We start from the raw sequence: 26,381 nt of genomic DNA, 5'->3' as shown, positions 1-26,381 counted from the left end.
TGCGGTGTGTGGGCTCAGTTGTGGTGCACGGGCTTAGTTGCTCCACAGCATGTGGGATCTTCCTGGACCAGGGCTCGAACCCATTTCGCCTGCATTGGCAGGCGAATTCTTAACCACTGCGCCACCAGAGAAGCCCAGGATTTCCTATATGTATATAAAGTTCTAAAATTTTCCTTTTCCTCAGCCACAATAGGTCTTTCCCAGGGCCCCAAGGGAAGTGGGTTTGCTGACCTTTCTTCAGTGGTTTGGGGATTTTATTTTTTCATGGAGAAGTGTCTGAGCAGAGCTTGAAGCCTGCACCCTTGAGGCAGGTTTTCTCTCGTCTTACTACCTGTTCCCAGTATTTCTCACGGGTCCCTGATAGAGGTCCATGGAGAAGGGCCTGTAACAAGTGTAAATTCCCTGTGGGTGTGTGGTTTTTAGGATTTCATACTCTCATACTCACCTATGTTTGGCCTTTAGCCCTCGATTCGAATTTTAAGAGTAATTGTACTCACACATATGGTGACTCCATCTTCCACCTGTCTCCAGACGGTAAGCCAGTGTTCACTTCCCATCTCTCCTTCAAAATGCCTGTCTTCCCCGAGATTTCAGGGTAATTGTTTGCCTTGCAACCTCTTTGAATGAGTCAGAGAAAGTCATGATTTTGAGGATAATCCACTTTTTTCTTTCTGTTAAGGTGGGAGTGGCATTCCTTAGAGCTTTCTATATCCCAGGAGCCAGAAGTCACCCCAGGGATTCTGAAAGAGTCAGTTTTCACGTGACACTTCAGGGACTCACTTCAAGGTGGTCACTGCTTGGACCTGATGTGGTCCAGGCTGCAGAAAGGGTTCAGAGGAATTGCTGGAAGAGACAGCCTCAGGGAGGGGCCTGGGAGGATACTGTGTAAGTTGAAGAAAGAATTGTAGACCTGTGGGAGGGTCAGTAAGGGCCACACAACAGTGCCACAGTGTCACCATGGCAAGTCCCCCTCCTTCCCACTCCAGGTACATCCTCGGTCTGTGCCCCCTCCACGTCTACAGGCGGCTCCACATGGAGGAGAGGGACACTGCCCTCTGGTTCCCTCACATCCACTTACTGGAGTTGTTGACGGCCCAGAGACATGGAGCAGATGCAGTGTCCCCCTCAGCCCCTCCCAGGGCCCAGCCTACTGGACTCTTCGTGTCCAGAGGCCAAGCCAGAGCTGCCCGAGTCACCTTCCTGCCAGTGGTGCCCTCTCTCATCCTTCTCTCGCTAATGAGGATGACTTAATTCCAGCCCAAGACAAAGACACTGACTTGGTCTCCAAAAGAACATTTATTTCCAAAATTGAGGCCACAGAAACAGAAATTCCCCCTCCCTGACCTCTGCTACTCCCATCAGATAATTCCCCAGCCTCCACAATAAGATGCCTCTTAGGCCCACAAACACCTTCTATAGAATACCCCTGTCTGGGGTCCCACAAGCCCCCAAGGCCAGCTGAGCCTCCCGTTCACAGCTCAGCATGTTTTAACTGGGGTGGCTTCTTTGCCGCCTCCTTGGACAGGAGCTCGTTCCAGAAAGCCACTTCCTTGTCTTTCAGCTTCTCGGCTGCCTGGGTGGTGACGCCAATCTGAAGGTACCCTTCTTTCTGGTCATATACTGGCCAAGGGGGAAGCCCCTCCCCGTTGGGATTCCTGGGAACAGAGTCACATAGAAATTCCCCAAAGCTACTGTGTGGCCCCAACAACCCTCAGAGATTGTCAGGGACCCCTTGGCTTCATCTCTGCCAAAGGCTCATACGCCTCCAGAGACAGGAGGCTGACCATCTCCTGGGCAGCCTGTCCACTGAGGGAGCTCTCACGTCAGGGGCCACAGGGCGGGGAGTTTACCCAGCACACGTTGAAGCTCCTCCCACCCAGCAGACACGCCCTGCCCCTTCCCAACCCTGCCCCGTCTGTGCCACCAGCTCACCCGTTCCGAGCAAAGTTGGCCCAAAATTTCATCACCATCTTGCTGAGATTGGTCTCCTCTTCTGAGGCACCATCTGTGGGGAGGAGACAAAGCCATTGCTACTCAAAGTGTGGTTCAGGGGCAGTAGCAGCCCTTGAGAACTTGTTAGAAATTCAGAAACGGGGCCCTTACTCCAGACCTACTGAGTAAAACCACATTTTAAGAAGATCTTGGGTAATTCAAGTGCACTTTAAGCTTGACAGTTACTGACCTAGGTCAGGCTCAGTGAAGGGCTGGGTCACAGGGCCACACCCCAGGGTTTCTGCTACAGTAACCCCACCTCCCAGGATACTCTCCTCTGGGTCTTTTTTCAATCTCCTACACCCACACACATTTTCATAGAATCTGAAAAATAACCAAGCTGCAAGGCCCCCAAAGAGTCACCCAACCAGAAAGTGCCCAGAGGCACTGCCATGTACAGCCCTGGGTTGTGTCACACACAAGTTGTCGGTAACTGCTGAGGGTTAAGACATTAAAGACATCTGTGAGAGGTATTCTTTAAAATATAATCCTAAACATATTTAATTTTTAAAGATATGAGTTTTAGATAGATAGATGATTGGATAGACAGACACATATTAGTCCTGATTCAAGGTTAAGAGCAATTCTAACCTTACTCTCACGTACCTTCTGATATGCTCTTGTGAGTGCGAAGTGAGTGGTGGCATTCTAGCCCTGAGCAGGGCCCTGCAGGTGACCCACCTCCTGTCTTACTGATGCCCAGGTCTGGATTCTTAGAGTGACCATGGAGGAGGGCGCAAGGATACACATTCTCCACCATGCACATTAGAGCAAGAGAAAGGTTAGGACCCTTTGTCCTTCAACCCTGTTATGGTGAATTCAGGAAACTAAGACCTGGAGAGAAAGAGGAACTTGCCCAAGGCCACCAAACCAAGACTTGAACCCAGATCCCCTAACTCCAAGTCTGTAGTCACCAAAGGGCCATCACCTTTCAAAAATGGAGCCCCGAAGACTGAGAAGAGCTCATCCCCATGGTCCCCCATCACCGTCTTGGGTTTCATGGCTGATGAGAAGCTTGGGCGATACTGGAACTCATACATGTAAGTGGGGGCTCCGGCATCTGGAAGACATGGATTCGTGCACAGTTCACTTCAGCAGACGCACACCTGGATGGTATCAAGGGCTCCAGAGGTGGGTGGGAGGGGCGCTGTGAGCAATCAGGAAATTGGGGGCATGCCTGGTCCTGAGTGAACAACAATATTAACAGCAGCTGCCCGTTGTGAGAAGCAACTGTGTGCCAGACCCTGTGTGTCCCTGCAGGAAGCCCCTGGTTATCAGCATAACAGAAAAACAGTTTGGGAAAAGTTCTATGACTTGCTTAAGGGTGTACTGGTGGTGGAGGTGGAACTGGATTTGAGCCAGCTATTGAATGAATGAATGTTGAAACTTTGGGGAAATTGATTCAAAATAACTATCATTATAGAGGCATTGGGTCAATATATATAAACCTCTTTGCCTATTGATGCATTCACAGAGCAGAACATCTAGATACATAGTTTATGTACACAGAAATACCACGACATTTCATTGCTAACAGGTTAGTCTTCATTCCCTTGGAGAATACCTGCAGCCTGACAGTTTCTTCTATTATGCCCATTTTTGAGCGTTTCTGGTATTTTTCACACGTATTCCAAGAAAAGTGAAGTAAATCCACGTTGCTGGTCTGAAAGTGCAGATATTTAAATACAAACCTATGCAGAAAGGGGAGAGTCTATTCCTTGTGTCTCGGGAAACCACAATTCAGCATTTCCTTTTTCTCTGTCATCTCACAGGTCTTGCTTCCTGCTTGGCCCGGGGAGTGTTAAGGTGGTGGCAGAAGGAAGAAGGGGCCGAGGAAGGGTACAGTTCCTCCCTCCTCCTCTCCCCTGCCCTTACGCTCACCACCCCCCCTCTAAGCCCCAGGAAGATGTCAGTTTTCCTGCTGATGCTTCAGCAGCGTCGCCCATCTTGCTCCTTCAGGGCTAACTCACAGGCCACCCGCCCGGGGAGCTCTGTGCTCTGCATTGATCATTATGCCCAGAGCGACTGACTCTACCCGGGAAGGGTCAGGTCCCAAGTCAGGCTGGCGGGGAAATATCACACGTTTTCCCTTACTGGGGACAGAATCACATTTGGAAAATGCAGAAAAAAGGAATAAGAACAAAATGATCACATATAATCCCACTGCTCAGAGAAACCTCTGTTAATATTTTAGCACTTATCTCACTTATGTATATAAAATAAGGATACTATTGGATGTGTAGTTTTGTAATGACTATAATAATTTCTTCATATCATTAAATGTTTGTCAACTACATAGTGTAACAATATATGCCATCCTGACAGGAGGATGTACAATAATTTATTTAATTGCCTCCCTTCCCCCCTCTCACTGCACTCTTGGTTTAGCAAGAGGCATTGTTTGGAAGAAGCAATCCGTCTGTGGTTCCATAATCCAATTGCTAAACAGCTGCTTCAGGGTCAAGCAGAACTCACTGAAAGGAGGGTGTTTACCCTTGCCTCTGCTACTCAGAAGTGTTAGAACGGAACTGAGAACCCAACCATACAAAGAAAGACCTAGTGTGAATGAGAGAACTTAATTATGGCAGCATGCTGCCCAAAAGATATTCTTTTCATTCCTCTTCTTCTTCTGTTTTTTTTTTTCAGTGTTTTGCCTTAAACCACTGAGATTTATAAAAAAAATTCCTACGGGGGTACTTTTCCGGTGGTCCGGTGGTTAAGACTCCATGCTCCCAGTGCAGGCGGCCCGGGTTCAATCCCTGATCGGGGAACTAGATCCCGCATGCCGCAACTAAAGATCCCGCATGCCACAACTAAAGATCCCGCATGCCATAACTGAAGATCCTGTGCGCCACAACTAAGACCCGGCTTAGCCAAATAAATAAATATTTAAAAAAAATTCCTGCAATCACAACACACGTCTTCAAAGGAAAGTAGGGCAGAGATTTCAATAATAACAATTAGGAGCAACAACAAAAGCAGGGGGAAGGAGAGAGCTAGTAACAAAAATATGCAAATTAAAACAGTGTGATGTTCTTTTTTTGTGAGGTAAGACTTATATAAAATTGGCAGCATTATTTTTATTCTTTTAATCTGACTATCCCAAGTGAGAGAGCTAAGAAATCCACACTCTCATACACTAGAAAGCAATTTCACAAAATGTATCAAGAACTTTAAAATTCTACTACAGCCCAGCTTAATAATTTCACTTCTAGAAACCAACTCTAAGAAAATTATTTGAGACTTGGTTAAAGATTTATGCACATAAGGCTGAGTATGATGTTTTCTGTAGCATCAAAATGAGCAGCCAGGCTAAATACCCAATAGGACAGGAATACTAAAGTAAATTTTAATCCATCATACCATGAAATAATTGCTATTTTCCATGAATTTATATTGACATTGAGGAAATGCCTACAATATAGTTGTCTATGAACATAAAATTAATTTTAAAATTATGTGTAAGACATGGAAAGGCTAATAGAAAAAAAAATGTCAAAACTTTATAGATGGGGCTTCCCTGGTGGCGCAGTGGTTGAGAGTCCGCCTGCCGATGCAGGGGACACAGGTTTGTGCCCCGGTCCAGGAAGATCCCACATGCCAAGGAGTGGCTGGGCCCGTGGCTGCTAAGCCTGCGCGTCCGGAGCCTGTGCTCCATAAGGGGAGAGGCCACAAGAGTGAGAGGCCCGCGTACCGCAAAAAAAAACAAAAAACCAAAACTTTATAGCTGATACTTCTAGGTGAAGGAATTATGAGTAATATATAGTTGCTTCTTTAATATGTTCCCATATTTTCAAAACTTTCTACAATGGTAAGATTAATTTTATACTCAGAAAACTACTTTATCAAAAAGAGATTGAGAGAAATACGACAATGAAAAAATAACATTGATAAACTCTGGGAAGTGCTGGCAATAAGACCCTGAATTCAAAGTCACGGGATGTCAGATAAAAAACTCAAGTCCAGTATGGCTGGGAGCAGCATGGATGCTGAAGGGGATACTACAAATCAAGACACGTAGCAAGAGGCAAGACCAAATTTATGAAAGAACAGATTTGACCCCAGGCAGTCCCTGGCTGGTCATCAGGACCCTAGGGAGGAAGAAATGGTAACTAGAACCTCCAAAGTACTGTACTGAGTGCTCGGGGATAGAGTAAGTCAGCCACAGCTACGTTTTATCATGCTTATAAAGTCTCAAAGTTTAAAACCCTTCTAGCACCGTTAGGCAGGGAGGTCTGGACCCCAGAACCATCTCCTGGCTTGCAGACTAGGTGAGTGAGGTCTCCAAGAAATGAAGGGTACTGTGAGTAACTCAAAAGGTACCCAAAAGGGACACCTCCTCTCCAGGTGAGCTCATCCATCCCTGACCTCACACCCTACACACAGTCTTGGGTCAATGTTGGAAGGTCCTGTGGTGGACACAGCACACACTGGGAGAAACAACAGCCAGCCACAGACATTGACATTCTCTAGACCGCGTGGCCCCACTCTTCCAATAATCACTCCTTTCAGCTTTCTTGGTCCCAGACAACACTCCTGATCCTATGCTTGGCCTCCCTCTACCCCCAGCTCCACTGGTTAACAAACTAGTTTGCAGCTAGCTCTGACCTTGGAAACCTTCCAAGACCTATCTTCCAAGATTTCCCCTCTAGCCCCACAGACCACCGCAATTCAGGTGAGGAGCCCTGTGGCAGATGCTGTCGGTGCCTCCCCATATCCCCTGCTTCCGGGCACGCCAGCCTGATTTCCACCTCCTGCATCCACAGCTCTTTGCCTGAGGTCTTTGGCAGCCAGAGACCACTCTGCCCACGTGTGCAACAGGTCAAAGCACCAGGGAATTAACTGCCCTTGGGAACAGCCTTCAACCAATGACTCGTCAAAGTTGGAGGATAAATACCCCAGCTCTCTTGCCACTCACTAGGGATAACCCTGAGACATGTGTTCTGCTGGTTTCCCAGAGTTCCCCAGGTCCGGGTGTCCACAGTGGATGCTTTCTTGACAGTGCAGGGTGGACTGGCTTCCTCTCCATTCATGTCACTTCTCCACTCTTCTACTGGTGTTTTCTGGGATCACCCCCCAAATAAACTCTTTGCATTTGGATCCTTTTCTCGGAGTCTGCTTCTGGTGGAAACCAAAACAGGACAGTGCCCCACCCCAGGCCAAAGGCAATCAGCCTTGGATGTACGACCCTCAGCAATGTCCACATGTGTTTGTGCTGAGGGCTGGGCAGGACAGTCAGTGAAGCTGGAGAGGTCAGTGTCCCTCTCCCGTCCAGTGTCTGGGACTCACCTCTGTGGCGACGGGCCACATTCACAGATGGGACACCGAACATCCCATCTGCAATCAGGTCCAGGAACAGGTCTTTCTTTATGGCAGGGTCGTCCGTCCCTCCTAAATACTTGTCAGCAGCCACCGTGGCCAGTTCCTCAGGGATGCTCTGAAATAGATCCAGTGAAAGTGACCACTGTTAAAGTTAAATATAAAATGGAGACCAGACTTACGCATTATCTGTGCAGACAAAACCATTTAAGCCATGTAAGCAAAACTAACTCTAGCTTATTTCATGCACATAAGCAAAACCTAACTTAGGTTATTTTTTGTAAATCCCTCTGACAATCAAAAAATAAACTAAGTCATCTCCCTAAAATAATATGAGATAATCACTTTTAACCAATCCCTGGCCACCTGAAAACCTCTATTGTAATAAGCAAACACTGAAAATGTTAACAACTTCCTCATTTTCACTTTATAAGCCATCCTGTAACTTCACACCCCGCCTCCAGCTTCCTACCAGCCTTTGAAGTTGGAAGCCCCCAGGGCGTGAACTATTTTTTATGTACCATAAATTCTTACTAAATACTCTTCATTCATTTGGTGGTTTAAATTTTGCTACTTCTGGATTTTTTTTTTTTTTTTTTTTTTGCGGTACGCGGGCCTCCCACTGCTGTGGCCTCTCCCGTTGCGGAGCACAGGCTCTGGACGCGCAGGCTCAGCGGCCATGGCTCACGGGCCCAGCCGCTCCATGGCATGTGGGATCTTCCCGGACCGGGGCACGAACCCGTGTCCCCTGCATCGGCAGGCGGACTCTCAACCACTGCGCCACCAGGGAAGCCCCTATTTCTGGATTTTTGACTTCACCACCCCTGGTGAGTGACACAGTTTCTCTTCTTGTGTTAATGGTGAACTTTTTGAGCTCAGTGCAAACTTTCCCCCTCCCCCAACCCTGGGTAGTGATAAGAAAAGCAGAAAAAGTGGGGCAGAACCCCCCCAGCCCCAGTCTTCATTCTGCCATTAGTTGCTCTGCAATTGGGAACAAGCCTCTTCCCCTCTTTAGGGCTCAGCCAGTTCCTGTGATTCCTAGACTCTTACAAGGATGGGGTAGGACTTCCACACGAGTGACGTGGCCGTCTTCTGGTCCAGCTTGCCTTCAGAGAATGAGTAGCCCATGAACTGTTAAAACAAAGGTTAAGCAATTGTGAATCATCAGGTAATGACAGGAAAAACCAAAGTTACCAACAAACCAAACCAATGCAGGCTGAAGGTCACTGTCATATCTTGATGGGCATGGGTCTATTTTTTTTTTCTTTTTGAGTCTTTTATTGTTTATTTATTTAACATCTTTATTGGAGTATAATTGCTTTACAATGGTGTGTTAGTTTCTGCTTTATAACAAAGTGAATCAGTTATACATATACATATGTTCCCATATCTCTTCCCTCTTGCATCTCCCTCCCGCCCACCCTCCCTATCCCACCCCTCTAGGTGGTCACAAAGCACCGAGCTGATCTCCCTGTGCTACGTGGCTGCTTCCCACTAGCTATCTACCTTACGTTTGGTAGTGTATATATGTCCATGCCACTCTCTCGCTTTGTCACAGCTTACCCTTCCCCCTCCCCATCTCCTCAAGTCCATTCTCTACGTCTGCGTCTTTATTCCCATCTTGCCCCTAGGTTCTTCATGACCATTTTTCTGTTTGTTTTTTAGATTCCATATATATGTGTTAGCATACGGTATTTGTTATTCTCTTTCTGACTTACTTTACTCTGTAGGGCATGGGTCTTTGATAAGTTGGGCAAAATCAATGAATCAAATGGAATTTTATATCTAGAAATCAAGGAATGCAAAGAAGATAAAGTAATTGATAAGGGAAGCTGTCCCAGTCTTTGTGTGTGTGTATGTGTATATATATGTATATGTGTGTGTGTGTATATATATATATGTGTGTGTGTGTGTATATGCGTGCATATATATGTGTGCATATATATATATATATATATATATATATATATATGTATATTTAGGCTAGAGTCTCCACAGTGGTCATCAAGACAGAGAGGGAAGGTTTCAGCCAGCCAAGTGTTGAAGTAGAGGGCTCTGGGGCAGATGACACAGACCTCACAAATACCCCGCCTGTGTCAGATAACTGAGAAAGCCCCAGATTCTGCCATTATGGTTTTGGTCCTTTGGTATAACCTCTGAAATCATTCTGAAGACCTGCAGAACTCTGCACATAACAACTGCATCAAAACTCTGCACTAAGTGACTTCACCAAACTCTAGCACAGCCACAAGCAGCTTAAGGCCATGTCCCCAGGATGACCCCAGGCCCCCTTAACAAGCTCTGTGCTGCCAGGAAAATTTACCGTTTGCTCTAGCCAAAACCTGGTGATAGGCAGGTAGGTCCCTGAACCCATTCGTAGAACAGTTACTTTAAAACCTTGTTATTATAAATCCTTTCTCTGCCCTTTGAGATGTAAATCTACCACACAAAACTGTTTCCTCAGGACCTGAGAGCCATCTCTATGAAAAGCAAACATTCAGGGGGTAATTCTTGCTCTCTCTTCCAGTCCCTGTGGAAAGATAAAGGCCTAATTTCAGCAGGAGCCTTGCTTCTACTTACACCACGGCCTCCTGTCATAAAGAGAGAAGTTTGTTTCTTCTCCAGATAAATGCCAGCCAACAAATCTAGGTGGCCCAGTTACACGGATAATCCTCCCCGAGCCCCCGGCCTTGGGTTCAGTTCACAATTGATCGTTTTCCTACAGCAAGGGTGTATCTGAGTCAAATCTGTTACCACTTCAACTGGTGTCCGGCTTTGTTTATCTTTGGCAGAAGGGAAAGTACTTCCTAACTTTTAGAAGTCAATTTTAACTCAGGCGGAAGCAGGCTCCTTTGAATGTTTCCAGTTAGATGAATGAGAGTGTGAGGTGTGGGTGGGTGGAATTTATGGGGAAACTATGAAAGCACCAAGCCCAGGGGAGAGGCTGCAGGTCCCAGGCCTCACTCTCCTTAACTCCCAAACTCCTTCCCCTTTCCAGGCCTTGGGTTTCTCATCTGCCCAATGATTATCTCTCCCAGCCCTCCTGGCACTGACATTTCAGGATTCTTGGATGGGAGGACAAGCAGAGAGTGTGTGGGGATGTGGGTCCCCAGGGCCGCACCACCCAGGTGACAGCTGGGCCATCGTGGAGAAGGTTTCCACGGAAACATCAAGGTGTATGAAGGTCCCAGAGGTGCGTGCGTAGAAGGAGGGATCCTGTGACCAGAGATGGGAGGGGTGATGCGACGGGCAGGAGAGGCGAGTCTAAGAGGCCTGCACTTTCTCACCGTCGGCAGAATCCAGCCACACTCCTGCTTGTTGATTCCCACGACGTAGGGAACGGGGTGGAAGTTCTTTTCAGCCAGAATCTCTTCGGGCATCTTTGGCAGCAGCACTCCGTCAAGCACGGTGGGCAGGAAAGGAAAGCTCTGGGGAAGAGGGCAGCGTCACGTCTGTGCTTCCCCTTCGAGGTCACACCCGCGTCCCCCTCTCCACCTGCCTGAGCTCACAGCCGGCATCGCAGACCTGCGTGCCCATGGGCGGTGGCCACACACTCAGGGTCCTAACAAAGGGGGCTAAGTCTGTGGACCCCAGGGGGCAGAACTCTGACCAGGGCCAGCAGTGGTTAGGTGATGCGGGCAGATCTTCACTCAAGTTGGTATAAACTATATAACGTAATGTGTATTTAATTTGAAGGGTGTGTGTATCTATATGCATCTCTCCATCTATAGTCAGTTCTTGTACGCATCTTACCTCTCTGGGGTCTCCGTGTAAATCAAGAGCGAAAAATTTCTGTGAAGACAAAGGCAGAGGCTGTGGGTGAGAAGGCTTCCTGAGAGCAAAGCTGATCCTGTGAGCTGTGCGTCAAAGGTATCAAGTCCTCCCTCCTGGTGCCACCCTGGCTGGGCTGAAAGGAAGTGGGCAGGGCACCAGCTCCCCTGGGCATGAGCACAGGGTGCAGGTATGGGACGGGGGAGGGGAGCTCTGGAGAGGACTGCTGCTTGTGCCTGCCCTGCCCTGCACCCATTTCCTCTTCTTGTTCTTCTAGGCGAAAACACCCCAATTTTCCTTTGGGGGACTCCCTCTTCCCCAGTCTCACTCCACGATTCCAGGCATCTATATGTGAACTGAGGTGCACCATCTCCCTGAAGACAGGGATTACTTCAGGGATGGACATGTGCCCATGTCAGTTCAATAGAGTTTACCCAAAACTGTTGCTGGAATTATTGGGAAAGAGGGTTTCTAAGCAGATAGGATGTAAGTCTAGGATACTGCTGTTGTCTAACCTCCCCAGGGGACAAATCCGCCTGAGAGTGAAGCCAACGCAGAGAGGTAAAAAGCTGAGGGATAGAGACAGAGTCTTGATGATATCATATGTGCATCTGGATCCGGACATGCCTGAAGCCATCAACTCCTGGACTTTTCAGTTAGTTACCTGAAGATTCTGTTACAACATATCCCTTTCTCTTCTCAAGTCACTTCGAGATGAGTTTTCTCCTCCTGCATTAGAAAATCCTGACTCATACAAGCTCACCGAAATTCACCCCACTCCACGCTTCTCTTTGTTGTGAGTTCACCAGGATTGTGCTGATTTTATTGTGACACTGCAGCTAACAGGCCTGACCAGTATGCAGGAAGTCCCAGTAAGGGTCCCTCCGTTACGGGTTGTAGCCCCGCAATCCAGGTGTGTGTGTGCGCACGTGCACACCCACGTGTGTTATTGGGGAGAGAGGATAATCATGGAAACACTTCCACATGATCTCAGAAGATCTCAGAAGGATAACATGGGCTCTTAGGTTCTCTGGATTCTCCCAAAGTCACCGACTCTCCCCTTATAAGCGGATCTCTTGTGCCACACGGAGAATTGCTGAAATAAATTTACCTCTTTCCAGGCATCAGAAAACAGTTGTGTTTTTATCTTTGAGCACATTGGTCACCTTATTTGAGCCTGAGAAACCAGGATCCAAGGCTACATTGGACTTAACCCATGGAAACAGAGCAGAGTCCAGTGCTGGAGGCTGGCCGCTGGGGGTCCAGGAGCATCCTCAGGGGTCCAGGGTCCAGACTCTCCCCTTACAAGCGGATCTTATAAGTGGTGATCTCTGGGTATCTGTTGTGCTGTAGCTTCCTGTGATGACCCACTACCATAGCCATCCACCAATCCTGAAATGTCACCTTCTCTGTGAAGCATCCCTGCTTACTATAATGAATGCATCCCCTCTCTGTATTCCCACCACACTTAATCCACTAAGTATATGGGCGTGTTTCTCCTTGAATAGTTCCTTATGAGCAGGGACTATATCCAGTTACGTCTGCATCACCCACGCTGTTACCTCCCCCCATACACTTAGCAAAGACAGATGGATGGGTGGATGGAATTAGTCAATACTTGGAGTATTGAATTGGGGGGATAAGTGGATAGATGGATGATAGCTAGCAGATTAGGTGATGGATGGATCACTGATTTTAGAGAGATGGATGATGAAATACAGATATATGAATGATTGATAACAGATGAATGAATGTTATAGATGAGTTGATATTAGATTGATGAAAAGATACTGATGAATTGGATTCACTGGTGGATGGACAGATGTATAATAAGATGATGAATGAATGGATGGATGAATAGGTGGATGGATGGTTGGATGGATGAATGGGGAGATATACGATTATGTGAGAATCACTACTGAGGCAGACGTGCAGAAAATCTAGAAAATTGGGCCACCACTGGATGATAATTGAGGTGGTTTCTAAATTAACCAAGACAATTGTGACAACCTTTCTGAAGAGCTTTGTTCTGAATAACCCCATTCCCAAAATTCAGGATGGTAATCACCTCTGAGAATGTGTAATGTTTAATTTCTTAAAAATCTATCAGATTCCACTTACATGACTGAATCTAGGATGGGCAAATTCATAGACAGAAAGTAGATTAGAGGTTTCCAGAGACTGGGGGGAAGGGGAGAAGGCAGAGTAACTGTTTAAAGAGGTAGGGATTTTTTGTTTGGGATGATGAAAAGTTTTGGAAATAGCGGTGATGGTTGCACAATACTATGAGTGTAATTAATGCCATTGAATTGTACACTTAAAATGATTAAAATGGTAAATTGTATGTGACATATATATATTTACAATAAAGAAAATAGTCACATATAAAAAAATCTATCAGAAAAACAAGATTGGAAAAAGTAAGTTTTGATAGATATGAGGAGTTATTACACAGTTGTTCATTATGTTATTTTTTGTCTTTGCTAACATCTGAGTTATTCCATAATAAAAAAGAAAGAAGGAAATTCCCCATTCAGATCCAGTCTGACACTGCTCTTGAGAGGTGAGAAACTGTCCCAGGTAGTTTTTCCAGGGCAAGGGGACAGCTGAAATGATGAAGCCTGGGGCCATGTTTATAGGACGGGGAGCTTGTGTGGCTATGAGACAGGATGTACTCACCATCTTCAGCGTTATCTCCAAGAGCTCGTCCTCTGTCTTCTGGCGCAGGCAGTGAACAAGGACAGCTGAGGTGGTGCTTTTGCACCCAGCAAAGACAGCAATTTTCTGCAGAGATCACAGGTGACAGCAGAATTCAAGAGCCCTGTCTCTTCCCTCCATCAATAAAGAGGTGTTCTGTTCCAACCTCAATTTCTAAAGTCAACACATGGTAGCGAAGATACTCTAGACCAGTATGTCCTGGATCCCAGACGAGCCAATTATACTCCTCAGCCTCTGCTGCCTTATCTCTGTTCAAGTGGACATAATGATCTCAAAGCTGAACATCTAAAGAGAGGCAGCATGGAGTGGGGCTTGAGAGCATGGAATACAGAATCCCACTAATTTCAAATCTCGGCTCACCCAATTAATAGCCTTTTGGCCTCAGGCTAGACACTTGCAAAGTGCAGCCAGAGGGGAAGATGCAGAAGGAGAGAAATCAGGCTCCATGATGGCGGGACCATGAAGAGTGTACATGGGCTGCCCAGAGCCTGGTCCGGTGTCTGACATACAATCAATGCTCAGTATGTATTTGGTGAAAAATTAAATAAAAAGGCACATGAAGAAGTAGAGCGGGGAGAGAGAGAGAGAGAGAGAGAGAGAGAGAGAGAGAGAGAGAGAGAGAGAGAGAGAGAGAGCGCACAAGAATATGAGTCTTGGATTCTTCATTCTGCCAATTTCTGGTCCTGTGTGACAGCAAAATCCAGCACCATTTCTGCCACCTTTGTTTCCTTTAAATAAACTCCCCCTTCTTGACTTAAGCCTGACCAATGGGCTTCTGCTGTTAATAGGCAAAGAATTCTGAAAAACAGTCTCAACAATTTTTTAAGTTCTTGGTGTCTTATCTCCTCCCCTCCTGCTTACCAGTCAGTCCCTTTAAGTCTGGCTGCTGCCCCCACCCGTCCACCAGCTCTCACAGCCCGACGAAATCGCTCCACATCAGTGACTCCAGCGCACACTCCTCAGCAGAGCCTCCCTGTTGCTCACCCTTCCTTGGCTTCCTGACACTCTCCAAATAAAGACAAAGTCCTCACCAGGTCCTCTGCAGCATGGCCCTGCCGATGGCTCCATCCTCACTTCACTCCAGGTTCCGTCTGCTCTTTCTGCTCTGGCCACAGCAGCCTTTCTCGCTCTCTCTCAGTTGAGATACCTGCTCCTGCCACAGGACATTTGCACAGGCTGTTCCCTCTTCCTGGATATTCTTTTCTTACCAAGTAATTTACTGCTCATCCTTCTCATCTCAACTCGTTGATCACTTTTTTTCATGAAGCCTTTCCTGATAACCTCCCCCTATCCACTGGACTAAGCGCTCCTTTTGGATTCTGTTATGACATCAGGTATCTCTCCTCTATTGCTCTAGTCACAGTTGACATTTTGTAAGTTGTGCAATTATATAATTATTAATCTGTCTCCTCAATTGTAACAGAAGCTTCATGAGGTTGCGATATGTCAGATTATATCAAAACTATTTGTTGAGTGAATGAATGAATCAATGAATGAATTCTTCAGGAACCCACCCCAGTCACAAGCCCCCAAGGAGAATCCACTCCAGGCGCACATGGTGCCAATGAGTTCATCAGATTTCAGACCCTGAGCGAGGCAAGATAGGATGACAGTTCACTGACCACTGTCCAGGCCAGCACCCCACCTGGAACACTTTGGGAAGCGTGTTCAGTGGAAAATGCATGGGGCTGGCAGTCCAGAGTCATGAGTCTGAGTCCGGCTCTGCTCTGATCACTTGCTGACCCTGGCAAGTGCTTCTGCTCTCTGCCCCAGTTTGCTCAGCAGTAGAAGGTGGAGGTGGGATGAGGTGTGTCCTTGCCCTCCCTGATCAGCCACCCTCACTTCTGTGATTCTCTGAGGATGTCAACTGGCTCCCACAGCAAGAAAGACCCCTGACAACTCCAGGAGAGCAGAGCAAAGGGTGTGGGGACAGTCCAGTGTGAGACCTACCTTAGCTGCAGCCTTCATGTCCTTCTTGACCAGGACAGAAGTGAGGGCCACACCACTCTCAGAGATGGCCCGGTGGAAGAGATTCTTGGCCAGGGGAGATAACACCTGGGAGGAGGGTGGCGAGAAAGGGAGTTTATGCTCACGGGGAGGGGTCTTCAACAGCTACCCCCATCCACAGCCCTGTCCTGGGCTGTTCCCCTGGAGACCATGGGGCCTGGCTTCTGCAAGAAAACCTCAGCTGGAAGGAGCCAGGAGCAGAGTGAAAGACAAAACAGGAAGTGTGTGGCACACACTGATTATAACAATCAAAGTATCTGAAAGGCAGCTCAGCAATTCCTAGCAGCACTTTAAAGCACAGTTCTGATTCCCCATTTGCATTACTTAGGATTTATTTTAAGGAAAATGATCATGGAGGCACACAAAAATCTCTAAAATGTTCATGTTATTTATAACAGTAAAAATTGGAAATAACACAAGGTTCTAATATATGACATTGGGTAAATAAGGTATTTTTCATTCTTACAATGAAATACTATACTCGACTATACACACAAAAAATATGAAAGAATAACTAATGGTGAGGGAAATATTTGAGTTATAATATTAAGGAAGTTTTTTTGTTTAAAAATTCAGAGACAGATAGATAGGTAGATAAATGATAGATGATAGATAGATAGATAGATAGATTCATGGAAAAAAGACTAGAAAAATAAAACTGTCCATGGTGACAATCCCTGGCTAATGGGACTGTGGATGAATTTTTATTTTGGGAGAGTTATCTATGCTTTTCTTTTTTCTCCATTTTATAAAATAAAAACATTTTCCTCTGAAGATTCAACTATGAATCCAACATATGTTTTAAAAATACAGTAATAGTGTTAACCTTCTGCTCAACTGTGAGGCAGCTGGAGGGTTTCTAACAGCTCCCAGCGCCTTCTAATCTGGTTTTCCACCTTTGCTTCCCTCGGTGTCTCCCAACTGCCATTCCCACATCAGGCTCCCAGGTCGTGTCTGTGTTCCATTTCCCGGGTCCCATCCCCCCTTGCATCCTCCTTCCTCTCTCTACCTCTCCTCCCCCAGCCCAGCTCCATCCTCAGCCCCAGAGGCTGCTGCCCTCCTTCGTGAGATGAACAAGCCATCAGACCTCCCCAGAGGAGGCCTCTGACCTGTTCTTAGTGTTCGTGTCCCCTTGAATTGTAGATCTGCCTTCAAGCCAAATAATGACATTGCACCTAACTTCATGGTTGCCTCTTCTTATCCAGAATTTACACCCACCCCTACTTCCCAAGAGGAGTGAGGTGAGTACTAATAGTAAAATGATTAGGAAGGAGAGTAAGAGCTCAACCAACACAGGACAGGAGGAATGTCTCCGTTGCAGCCGTGGCTGGAGATATGGCCCCAGGATGCTAAGCTGAGCTCTGAGCTTCCTGTGGTCCAAGGAGAGTTTGGCCGTAACTTTCCACCATCTGATGCTGCACAGAGTAGGGTCAGCCTTGAACCAGGTCCCATGACTAGACTGGCTGGTCTGCAAGGGGTCCCATCAGTAGCCACATCAGGGCCAGGAACACTTACAAGAATAGAGACACTTTCCCCTCCTGCTGACTCTCCAAAGATGGTCACAGAGCCTGGATCCCCTCCGAAGTTGGCAATGTTCTCCTGGACCCAGTGCAGTGCGGCCAACTGGTCCAAGTGACCCCAGTTCCCCCGGCTGTGTTCATCCCCTGTGCTGTAAGAGAACAGGGTGGGGTTGAGAGCAGACATATCACAGCAGGGCTCTCAGGACCACAGATGGGGCTGGGGGTCTGGGTAAGCCTTCTGCAAGAGACTGGGCTTCCAGAGCCCTGACACTGGGGTCTTCACCTGCCTCCCATCCTGCAGCATTGTTCCGCTGTAGCGCTCTATACATCCATCCCACATCTATTTATTGAGCATCTACTATTCTACAATTCCAAAGGGAATTCCAGGCAGAAGAAACAGCACATGCAAAGGCCCCGGCATCCAGTGAACGAAAGTGTGAATCTAGGACCTACAGCTACAGAGGGCCCTGAGGGCCTCGGTAAGGATGTCAATGTCATCTTGAGTAAGTTAGGAAGCCATTGCAGGGATGACATGATTCCATTTATGTCTTAAATGATCACTTTGGCTACTGTGTGGATCAGACACGGTGTAAAATAGCAGGGTTATAAAAGTAGGTGTTATTACAACAATCCAGGGGAGAGACACAGAGTGCTTTGAACAGGGTGACTACAAGGGAGGAGGTGAGAAGTGGCTGGATTCTGAACATATTGTAAAAGTGGAGCCAAGAGGATTTGCTGGTGACTGGATGTGGGGTGTGAGAAAAAGAAAAGAATCCAAGTGCCCCCAGGCTTTTATCCTGAGTAACTGGAAGGGTGGAGCTGCCTGCAGCTGAGCAGGAGGCCCTGTGGAGAAAGGAGGAGGGTTTGGGGCAGGGGCATCGGGAGTCAAGGGTTAAGTTTGTTCGAGGAAGGGAGAGGTGCCCTCAGGTGTCCCGTGGGGATGGCAGGAGGTAGTTAATGATGTACCTGTGGGTTTCAAAGGAGAAATGGGCTAAAAATAGGGAGCCTGGAAGTGCCCCCTGAGGTCACTCAGGGAACCAGTGGGACAGAGAAGAAGATGCACACAGAGGCTGAGATGGGGAGGGGAGGGTCCGGGAGGGGCCGAGAAGGAGCTGCCATGAGGGAGGAGGTGGCCAGGAGCCAAGAGCAGGAAATTTTTCAAAAAGGTTTGAGGGGTGACGTGCGGTTGCTGCCAAGGCTGGGCCGCTGGTGACCTGGACCAGAGCAGTGTGGTGTCTGGTCGGGGTGAAACCCTGACTGACGTGGTAGAGGAGAGCCTGGGGGAGAGGGAGGGGGGAGTGTACGCAGTTATACTGTAACTGGGAGCAGCCGTGGGCTGCGGGGGAAGGACATGAGGAGTCTCAGTGAAGGTGACACATCCCGGGACGCGACTCGCCTGGGACAGCCCTCCTCCAGCCCATAGGTCTTTCCAGTGAGATGATCACCCCTCGTCCAGCCCACCCACCAGCCATCTGAGGGTAAGAGGTCCTGGGGCTGGTGCATTCAGAAAAGGCTCAGTAACTGTGCCTGCAGGAAGTCTGGTTCCTGTCCCCACGGACACTCCATGGAGGAGACTCGAGCCTTCGCTCACGCATGTGCCAAACTCCATGAAGGAAATGGGGTGAGTGGGCCCTACACTCCTCTCAGTAGACGTGTCCACTGGAGTCAGGTGCTCGTTACAGCCTCCAAGTTCCAGCCACCCGTTCCTCCACCTACAAGACTTTACGGAGCTCCCACGTGAGTCTGCTCCTTCTTTCCTTCCCCATGAGGTAAGATGTATAAGCCTCTAACTGCTGCGCTGCATGTTAACTGTCACCTTACAGGTATGCAACATGCTGGGCAGCACAGGTGAAAAAGAGATGAGCATTTCAGACGAGGTAACATTTGGGTTGGGTTTTGTAGGAATGATAGGAGTTTGTCAGGCAGATTAGGCATTTTACATGCAAGTAAGTGGACCAGGGTGGCTGGGGAAGGAGAAGGTAGGTAGAGCCCAATTATGAGGGGACTTGCATGTCTTAGTAGGGAAACTAGCAAAGATCCCTTTGAGGGCTTGCATGACCAGAGTGGGGTCCTAGCACTCCCACACTGAGGGTCAATGTGCCGTGAGGAGAGTCCAGTGTCTTACCTGAAGAATCCCCAGATGCCCAGGCGGTACTGAACGGCCACCACCACCACGTTTTCATGGGCAGAGAGGGCCAGCCCATCATAGGTTGATGCCCCGCCCAACATCAGACCTCCTCCGTGGATCCACACCATCACCTGGATGGGGAGGAAGCAACCATACAGGGCATAGGAAGCAGAGCTGGGAAAGACCTCAAGAGGCTGTCTGGTTTGGTCATCTATCCGTTCTCCCAGCTGTGGCCCAACTCAGTGCACCCTGGCTGCCCCTGCCTGTCTCCCCTGCCTCAGTGCCACCTCCTGCCAGTGCTCTTCATGCTGAGAACATCATCATGGGAAGAGCCAAGGCTAAGAGCGCCATCTTCTCCCCAACACTCCCACAGTCCTCACTCCCGGACCCCTCACGCAGCTCAGCACACTCCACATGCAACAGCCCTTGGTTAGCAGCTTATTTCAGCTTCACCTTAGTTACCTTTTGTGTGGTGAAATAAACTTCTCACGTGAATGATGACCATGTCAAGAAGCACACGCCCTGGGTGGTACCTCTTCTTAATAGGCCTTTCCACTGCCTCCTCTGCTCCCCAAATCTCACCCATCCTCCAAAGCCCAGCCTAAAAGCCACCTCCTCTAAGAAGTCTTCAATCATCTGATGAATATGATTTGAAAACCTACTAGGTGCCAGGGACTGTGGTAAGAATTAAGGATGAGAGTGGACATGACAATTCATAATTCATGGCCCTGAATTTAAAATGTTCACATAGCAAGAAAGTGAGAATGGCTAAAATAATAGTATAATGATTTTGTTAATAAAAAAAATCAAAGAACTCATACATGAACTATGTGTCAAGTACTGCTCTAAGCATTTAAAAATAAACCATCCACAAGATAGGGACTACTATCGTCCCATTTCACAGACAGGAAAACTGAGGCACTTAACCACCCTGAGGTCACGCAGCTCATAGGTGGTGGAGGCAGCACTTGAACCCAGGCAGTCTGGCTCCAGAGTCCACACGTCGAGCTGCCCAGCACACGGCAGCCAATGGCCATGGTGCAGTAGGCTGGCTGTTGGGGCAGGAGGAATTTCTTCCCTTCAACTCTAACTAATGCATCAACAAGACTTGCCTCGTATGCTGTGTCAGACACTGACATAAATCTTGATATTCATCATTGAACACTTGTGTGTGATTATCCCTGATTTGAGGAAACAGAGCCAGGTCTCTCAGCTAGTAAAAGGCAGAACCAGGATTTACACCCAGACCCTGCAGTTCCAGAGCCTGTGTCCATAGTAGAGGTTCTCCAGCTTCAGGTTCCTGGAGCCCCTGTTCCTCCTACATCTCTGATCCCTGCCTACCTCCGGGCAGAGGGACTGAGTGTGCAGTCACCTCTGAGTCCAGGCTGAGCCAAGGGCTGGCCAGCAGTGATTTGCTGAAGAAGCTAGTCCAGCTCTGCGCAACCCAGATGCTAAGATCCTCGAAGGCAGGGGCTGTGTGGTCATGGTTTTATGTTCCTCCTTTCTCTTAACCCCCAATTCTAGCTATGCATATGGGGGCGCTGAGTATGTACTAGGGGAATGAATGAATGCATGAATGAATGAACAATTGTCCCCACCTCTTTGAGCCCAGCATATGCAGGGCCACCTTCTAGTCACAAGTTCACAGATGCCCTCCTCCACATCTGGGCACCATGCCAGGGGTGTTCCTGGGAGATGGCTGGGTGCTCACACCCCGCCTGTCTCTACCCCACTGACCCCTCCTTTCCCAGCAGACCAGCCCCACCCTCCAGCCTGAGTCTGGAAAGCTGCCCCATCTCTGGGCTTCCATTTATTCTGCAAATGCTGACTCACTGGGTCATCAGCTTGTGTCAAAGTAAATTAGGAAGTAAAATTATCTACAATAAAATCTTGATAGTTGGCAAAGGCAAAGGAAAGTGCTTCTCTGTTGCTCCAGGCTCTGCACCCTCCACCTGTGACACTGAGACACTGAGAGTTTGTCAGAGAAGGTCTCTGTGTGCTGAGGAAAGGCCACCCACAGGCTCCACTTGCTAGTGTGTGTGTGTGTGTGTGTGTGTGTGTGTGTGTGTGTCAAAGAGCGTGACTCGAGATCAGGAGACCTGTGCTCTAGTCCTGCAACCCTACTCTGCGACCTCGCCTTCCCCTCACTGGGCTTCAGTTTCTCTATCTGTAACAGAACGGTTGGGTTGTTGGCTTATCTCCAAGATTCCTTCCAGCTCTGACTTTATTGGAAATTATGTCTTAGCCACCCTGGGTATCAGATTCCTAATCTAACAATTAAGAGTAATCCTTCTTGTCCATCTATTAGCATGAGAGACCTTAGAAAAATTAAAATGTTCATTACAGATGTACAGCAAACTCCCCCAGAGGCCCTATGTCTGTCACTAAGGGAAACTGAGGTGTGGAAAACCTGTGTTCCTCGATGTCAGGTTTGGCTGTGGTGGTAAAGAAAGCCCTGGGGCCCCTGGGGAACAGCCTGGGGCCCCTGGAACAGCCTTGGTCCAAGACGCCCCAACCCAACACTGCCTTCATCCCCTCCAGTCTACACCAGCCTTGACCATTTGTTCCCACTGCTTACCGGCAGCCTGCTTCTCTTCCTCAAGTCAGCAGGAGTGTAAATATTTAGGTAAAGACAGTCTTCGGAAAACCTGAGATTAATGTTCTCCTTTCTGTTGGTAAAGAGCTCTGAGACCGCTTGCCCCGCCACTTGGTCTTGGGAGCACCTGGGAGAGGCAAGGAGAGAAATGAATTCTTGAAGTTCAATCAGAGCTGACCAAGGAGATGTCTCCTGCGGTCAGGCCAGGTCTTGGACTGGCAGGTTTAGGGCAGTAAATAGAGTTGTTCTCACCAGACTCAAGACACTGGGTTAGGTAGGAGGCATCTGATGGGGGCTTCTCAGGCTCACCAAGGTCTCCTAGGACCAGGTATGGTAAGGCCTGACCCTCTTCCCTTCCTGGGGCCTTTGGGATGCCCTGAGTCAAGGAAGGAGGCTGCCTATACGCTGCTGGGCCTGGGAAAGGACCATTTCCTGCTTGCCCTGGGTCCAGACCAGCTCTCCGCTGGGCGCTGTATGATGCCCGCTATAGGGTGACCATATTCTGCCAACAGGGAAACATGTTCTAGTCCACGGGAGACTTCCATAAACCAGGAGAAATCACCCAAACGGCAGTTATTTACGGCCTACAACAGGTCAGAGGTCAAATATTTGTGGGGCAGCTTTAGGGGAACTACGCTCTAATCCTGCCTCAGCCTAAATTTTTTTTTTTTTTTTTTTTTTTTTTTTGCAGTACGCAGGCCTCTCACTGTTGTGGCCTCTCCCGTTGCGGAGCACAGGCTCCGGATGCGCAGGCTCAGCGGCCATGGCTCACGGGCCCAGCCACTCCGCGGCATGTGGGATCTTCCCGGACCAGGGCACGAACCCGTGTCCCCTGCGTCGACAGGCGGACTCTCAAACACTGTGCCACCAGGGAAGCCCATGACTCAGCCTAATTTGCTGGGTTTCCTTAGGTGAATTCTTTGCCTGCTCTGGGCCCTAGTCTGCTCCTCTATGTAAATGAGGGGAGTGATTTCCATAAGGGTCCTGCAGCACTGACATACTAAAATTCTATCATCAACCCATCACAGGCAAGAACTATTGGTTGCCCTAATAGGAGATTTTTTTTTTATCATTTAAATTTTATTTTATTTATATTTTTATAGAGCAGGTTCTAATTAGTTATCTATTTTATACATATTAGTGTATATATGTCAATCCCAATCTCCCAATTCATCACACCACCACCACCACTCCCCACTTGGTGTCCATACGTTTGTTCTCCATATCTTTGTCTCTATTTCTGCCCTGCAAACCGGTTCATCTGTACCATTTTTCTAGATTCCACATATATGTGTTAATATACGATATTTGTTTTTCTCTTTCTGACTTACTTCACTCTGTATGACAGTCTCTAGATTCATCCACGTCTCTACAAATGACCCAATTTCATTCCTTTTTATGGCTGAGTAATATTCCATTGTATACATGTACCACATCTTCTTTATCCATTTGTCTGTTGATGGGCATTTAGGTTGCTTCCATGAGCTGGCTATTGTAAATAGTGCTGCAATGAACATTGGGGTGCATATGTCTTATTGACTTATGGTTTTCTCAAGGTATATGCCCAGTAGTGGGATTGCTGGGTCATATAGTAATTCTATTCTTAGTTTTATAAGGAACCTCCATGCTGTTCTCCATAGTGGCTGTATCAATTTACTTTCCCACCAACAGTGTAAGAGGGTTCCCTTTTCTCCACACCCTCTCCAGCATTTATTGTTTGTAGATTTTTTGATGATGGCCATTCTGGCTGGTGTGAGATGATATCTCACTGTAGTTTTGATTTGCATTTCTCTAATGATTAGTGACGTTGAGCATCCTTTCATGTGTTCGTTGGCAATCTGTATACCTTCTTTGGAGAAATGTCTATTTAGGTCTTCTGCCCATTTTTGGATTGGGTTGTTTGTTTTTTGATATTGAGCTGCATGAGCTGCTTGTAAATTTTGGAGATTAATCCTTTGTCAGTTGCTTCATTTGCAAATATTTTCTCCCATTATGAGGTTTGTCTTTTCGTCTTGCTTATGGCTTCCTTTGCTGTGCAAAAGCTTTTAAGTTTAATTAGGTCCCATTTGTTTATTTTTGTTTTTATTTCCATTACTCTAGGAGGTGGGTCAAAAAAGATCTTGCTGTGATTTTTGTCAAAGACTGTTCTTCCTATGTTTTCCTCTAAGAATTTTATAGTGTCCGCTCTTACATTTAGGTCTTTAATCCATTTTGAGTTTATTTTTGTGTATGGTGTTAGGGAGTGTTCTAATTTCATTCTTTTACATGTAGCTGCCCAGTTTTCCCAGCACCACTTATTGAAGAGATTGTCTTTTCTCCATTGTATATCCTTGCCTCCTTTGTCAGAGATTAGTTGACCATAACTGCGTGGGTTTATCTCTGGGCTTTCTATCCTGTTCCATTGATCTATATTTCTGTTTTTGTGCCAGTACCATATTGTCTTGATTACTGTAGCTTTGTAGTATAGTCTGAAGTCAGGGAGTCTGATTCCTCCAGTTCCGTTTTTTACCCCTCAAGATTGCTTTGGCTATTCGGGGTCTTTTGTGCCTCCATACACATTTTAAGATTTTTTTGTTCTAGTTCTATAAAAAATGCCATTGGTAATTTGATAGGGATTGCGTTGAATCTGTAGGTTGCTTTGGGTAGTAGAGTCATTTTCACAATATCGATTCTTCCAATCCAAAAACATGGTATATCTCTCCATCTGATTGTGTCATCTTTGAGTTCTTTCATCAGTGTCTTATAGTTTTCTGAGTACAGGGCTTTTACCTCCTTACGTGGTTTATTTCTAGGTATTTTATTCTTTTTGTTGCAATGGTGAATGGGATTGTTTCCTTAATTTCTCTTTCTGATCTTTCACTGTTAGTGTATAGGAATGCAAGAGATTTCTGTGCATTAATTTTGGATCCTGCAACTTTACCAAAATCATTGATTAGCTCCAGTAGTTTTCTGGTGGCATCTTTAGGATTATCTCTGTATAGTATCACGTCATCTGCAAACAGTGACAGTTTTACTTCTTCTTTTCCAATTTGTATTCCTTTCATTTCTTTTTCTTCTCTGATTTCTGTGGCTAGGACTTCCAAAACTTTGTGGAATAATAGTGGTGAGAGTGGACATCCTTGTCTTGTTCCTGTTCTTAGAGGAAATCCTTTCAGTTTTTCACCATTGAGAATGATGTTTGCTGTGGGTTTGTCGTATATGGCCTTTATTATGTTGAGGTAGGTTCCCTCTATGCCCACTTTCTGGAGAGTTTTTATCATAAATCAGTGTTGAATTTTGCCAAAAGCTTTTTCTACATCTATTGAGATGATCATATGGTTTTTATCCTTCAGTTTGTTAATATGGTGTATCACATTGATTGATTTGCATATACTGAAGAATCCTTGTGTCCCTGGGATACATCCCAGTTGGTCATGCTGTATGACCCTTTTAATGTGTTGTTGGATTCTGATTGCTAGTATTTTGTTGAGGATTTTTGCGGTTATATTCATCAGTGATATTGGTCTGTAATTTTCTTTTTTTGTAGTATCTTTATTTGGTTTTGGTATCAGGGTGATGGTGGCCTCGTAGAATGAGTTTGGGAGTGTTTCTTCCTTTGCAATTTTTTGGAAGAGTTTGAGAAGGATGGGTGTTAGCTATTCTGTAAATGTTTCATAGGATTCACCTGTGAAGCCATCTGGTCCTGGGCTTTTGTTTGTTGGAAGATTTTTAATTACAGTTTCAATTTCATTACTTGTGATTGGTCTATTCATATTTTCTGTTTCTTCCTGGTTCAGTCTTGGAACGTTATACCTTTCTAAGAATTTGTCCCTTTCTTCCAGGTTGTCCATTTTATTGGCATAGAGTTGCTTGTAGTAGTCTCTTATGATGGTTTGCATTTCTGCGGTTTCTGTTGTAACTTCTCCTTTTTAATCTAATTTTATTGATTTGAGTCCTTTCCCTCTTTTTCTTGGTGAGTCTGGCTAAAGGTTTATCAATTTTGTTTATCTTCTCAAAGAAGCATCTTTTAGTTTTATTGATCTTTGCTACTGTTTTGTTTCTATTTCATTTACTTCTGCTCTGGTCTTTATGAATTCTTTACTTCTATTAACTCTGGGTTTTGTTTGTTCTTCTTTCTCTAGTTCCTTTAGGTGAAAGTTTAGATTGTTTGAGATTTTTCTTGTTTCTTGAGGTAGCATTGTATTGCTACAAGCCTCCCTCTTAGAACTCCTTTTGTAGCATCCCATGTGTTTTGGATCGTCATGTTTTCATTGTCATTTGTGTCTAGGTATTTTTTGATTTCCTCTTTGATTTCTTCAGTGATCTCTTGGTTATTTAGTAATGTATTGTT

The 26,381-nt window shown here is 46.6% G+C and overlaps 1 protein-coding gene across 2 annotated transcripts in view; it reads right to left on the bottom strand.

Annotated features, from left to right (window-relative positions):
- Positions 1-1,277: 1,277 nt before the first annotated feature.
- Positions 1,278-26,381, bottom strand: part of LOC309836415 (liver carboxylesterase-like) — a 35,194-nt gene continuing 10,090 nt past the window's right edge. For both annotated transcript variants that reach the window (XM_082676420.1, XM_082676419.1), the window contains exons 3-14: positions 22,034-22,178; positions 19,453-19,586; positions 17,323-17,476; positions 15,751-15,855; positions 13,762-13,866; positions 11,065-11,103; positions 10,599-10,739; positions 8,362-8,442; positions 7,282-7,429; positions 2,921-3,052; positions 1,933-2,005; positions 1,278-1,655 (exon numbers count right to left, since the gene is read on the bottom strand). In XM_082676420.1, the coding sequence (XP_082532546.1) occupies positions 1,472-1,655; positions 1,933-2,005; positions 2,921-3,052; positions 7,282-7,429; positions 8,362-8,442; positions 10,599-10,739; positions 11,065-11,103; positions 13,762-13,866; positions 15,751-15,855; positions 17,323-17,476; positions 19,453-19,586; positions 22,034-22,178 (1,441 nt within the window). In that variant the 3' untranslated portion in view covers positions 1,278-1,471. The remainder of the gene's footprint in view (positions 1,656-1,932; positions 2,006-2,920; positions 3,053-7,281; positions 7,430-8,361; positions 8,443-10,598; positions 10,740-11,064; positions 11,104-13,761; positions 13,867-15,750; positions 15,856-17,322; positions 17,477-19,452; positions 19,587-22,033; positions 22,179-26,381) is intronic.

The sequence above is a fragment of the Grampus griseus genome (assembly GCF_964374135.1).
Source record: "Grampus griseus genome assembly, chromosome: 19".
Taxonomy (NCBI): domain Eukaryota; kingdom Metazoa; phylum Chordata; class Mammalia; order Artiodactyla; family Delphinidae; genus Grampus; species Grampus griseus.
This window is presented reverse-complemented; position numbering and strand designations above follow the sequence as displayed.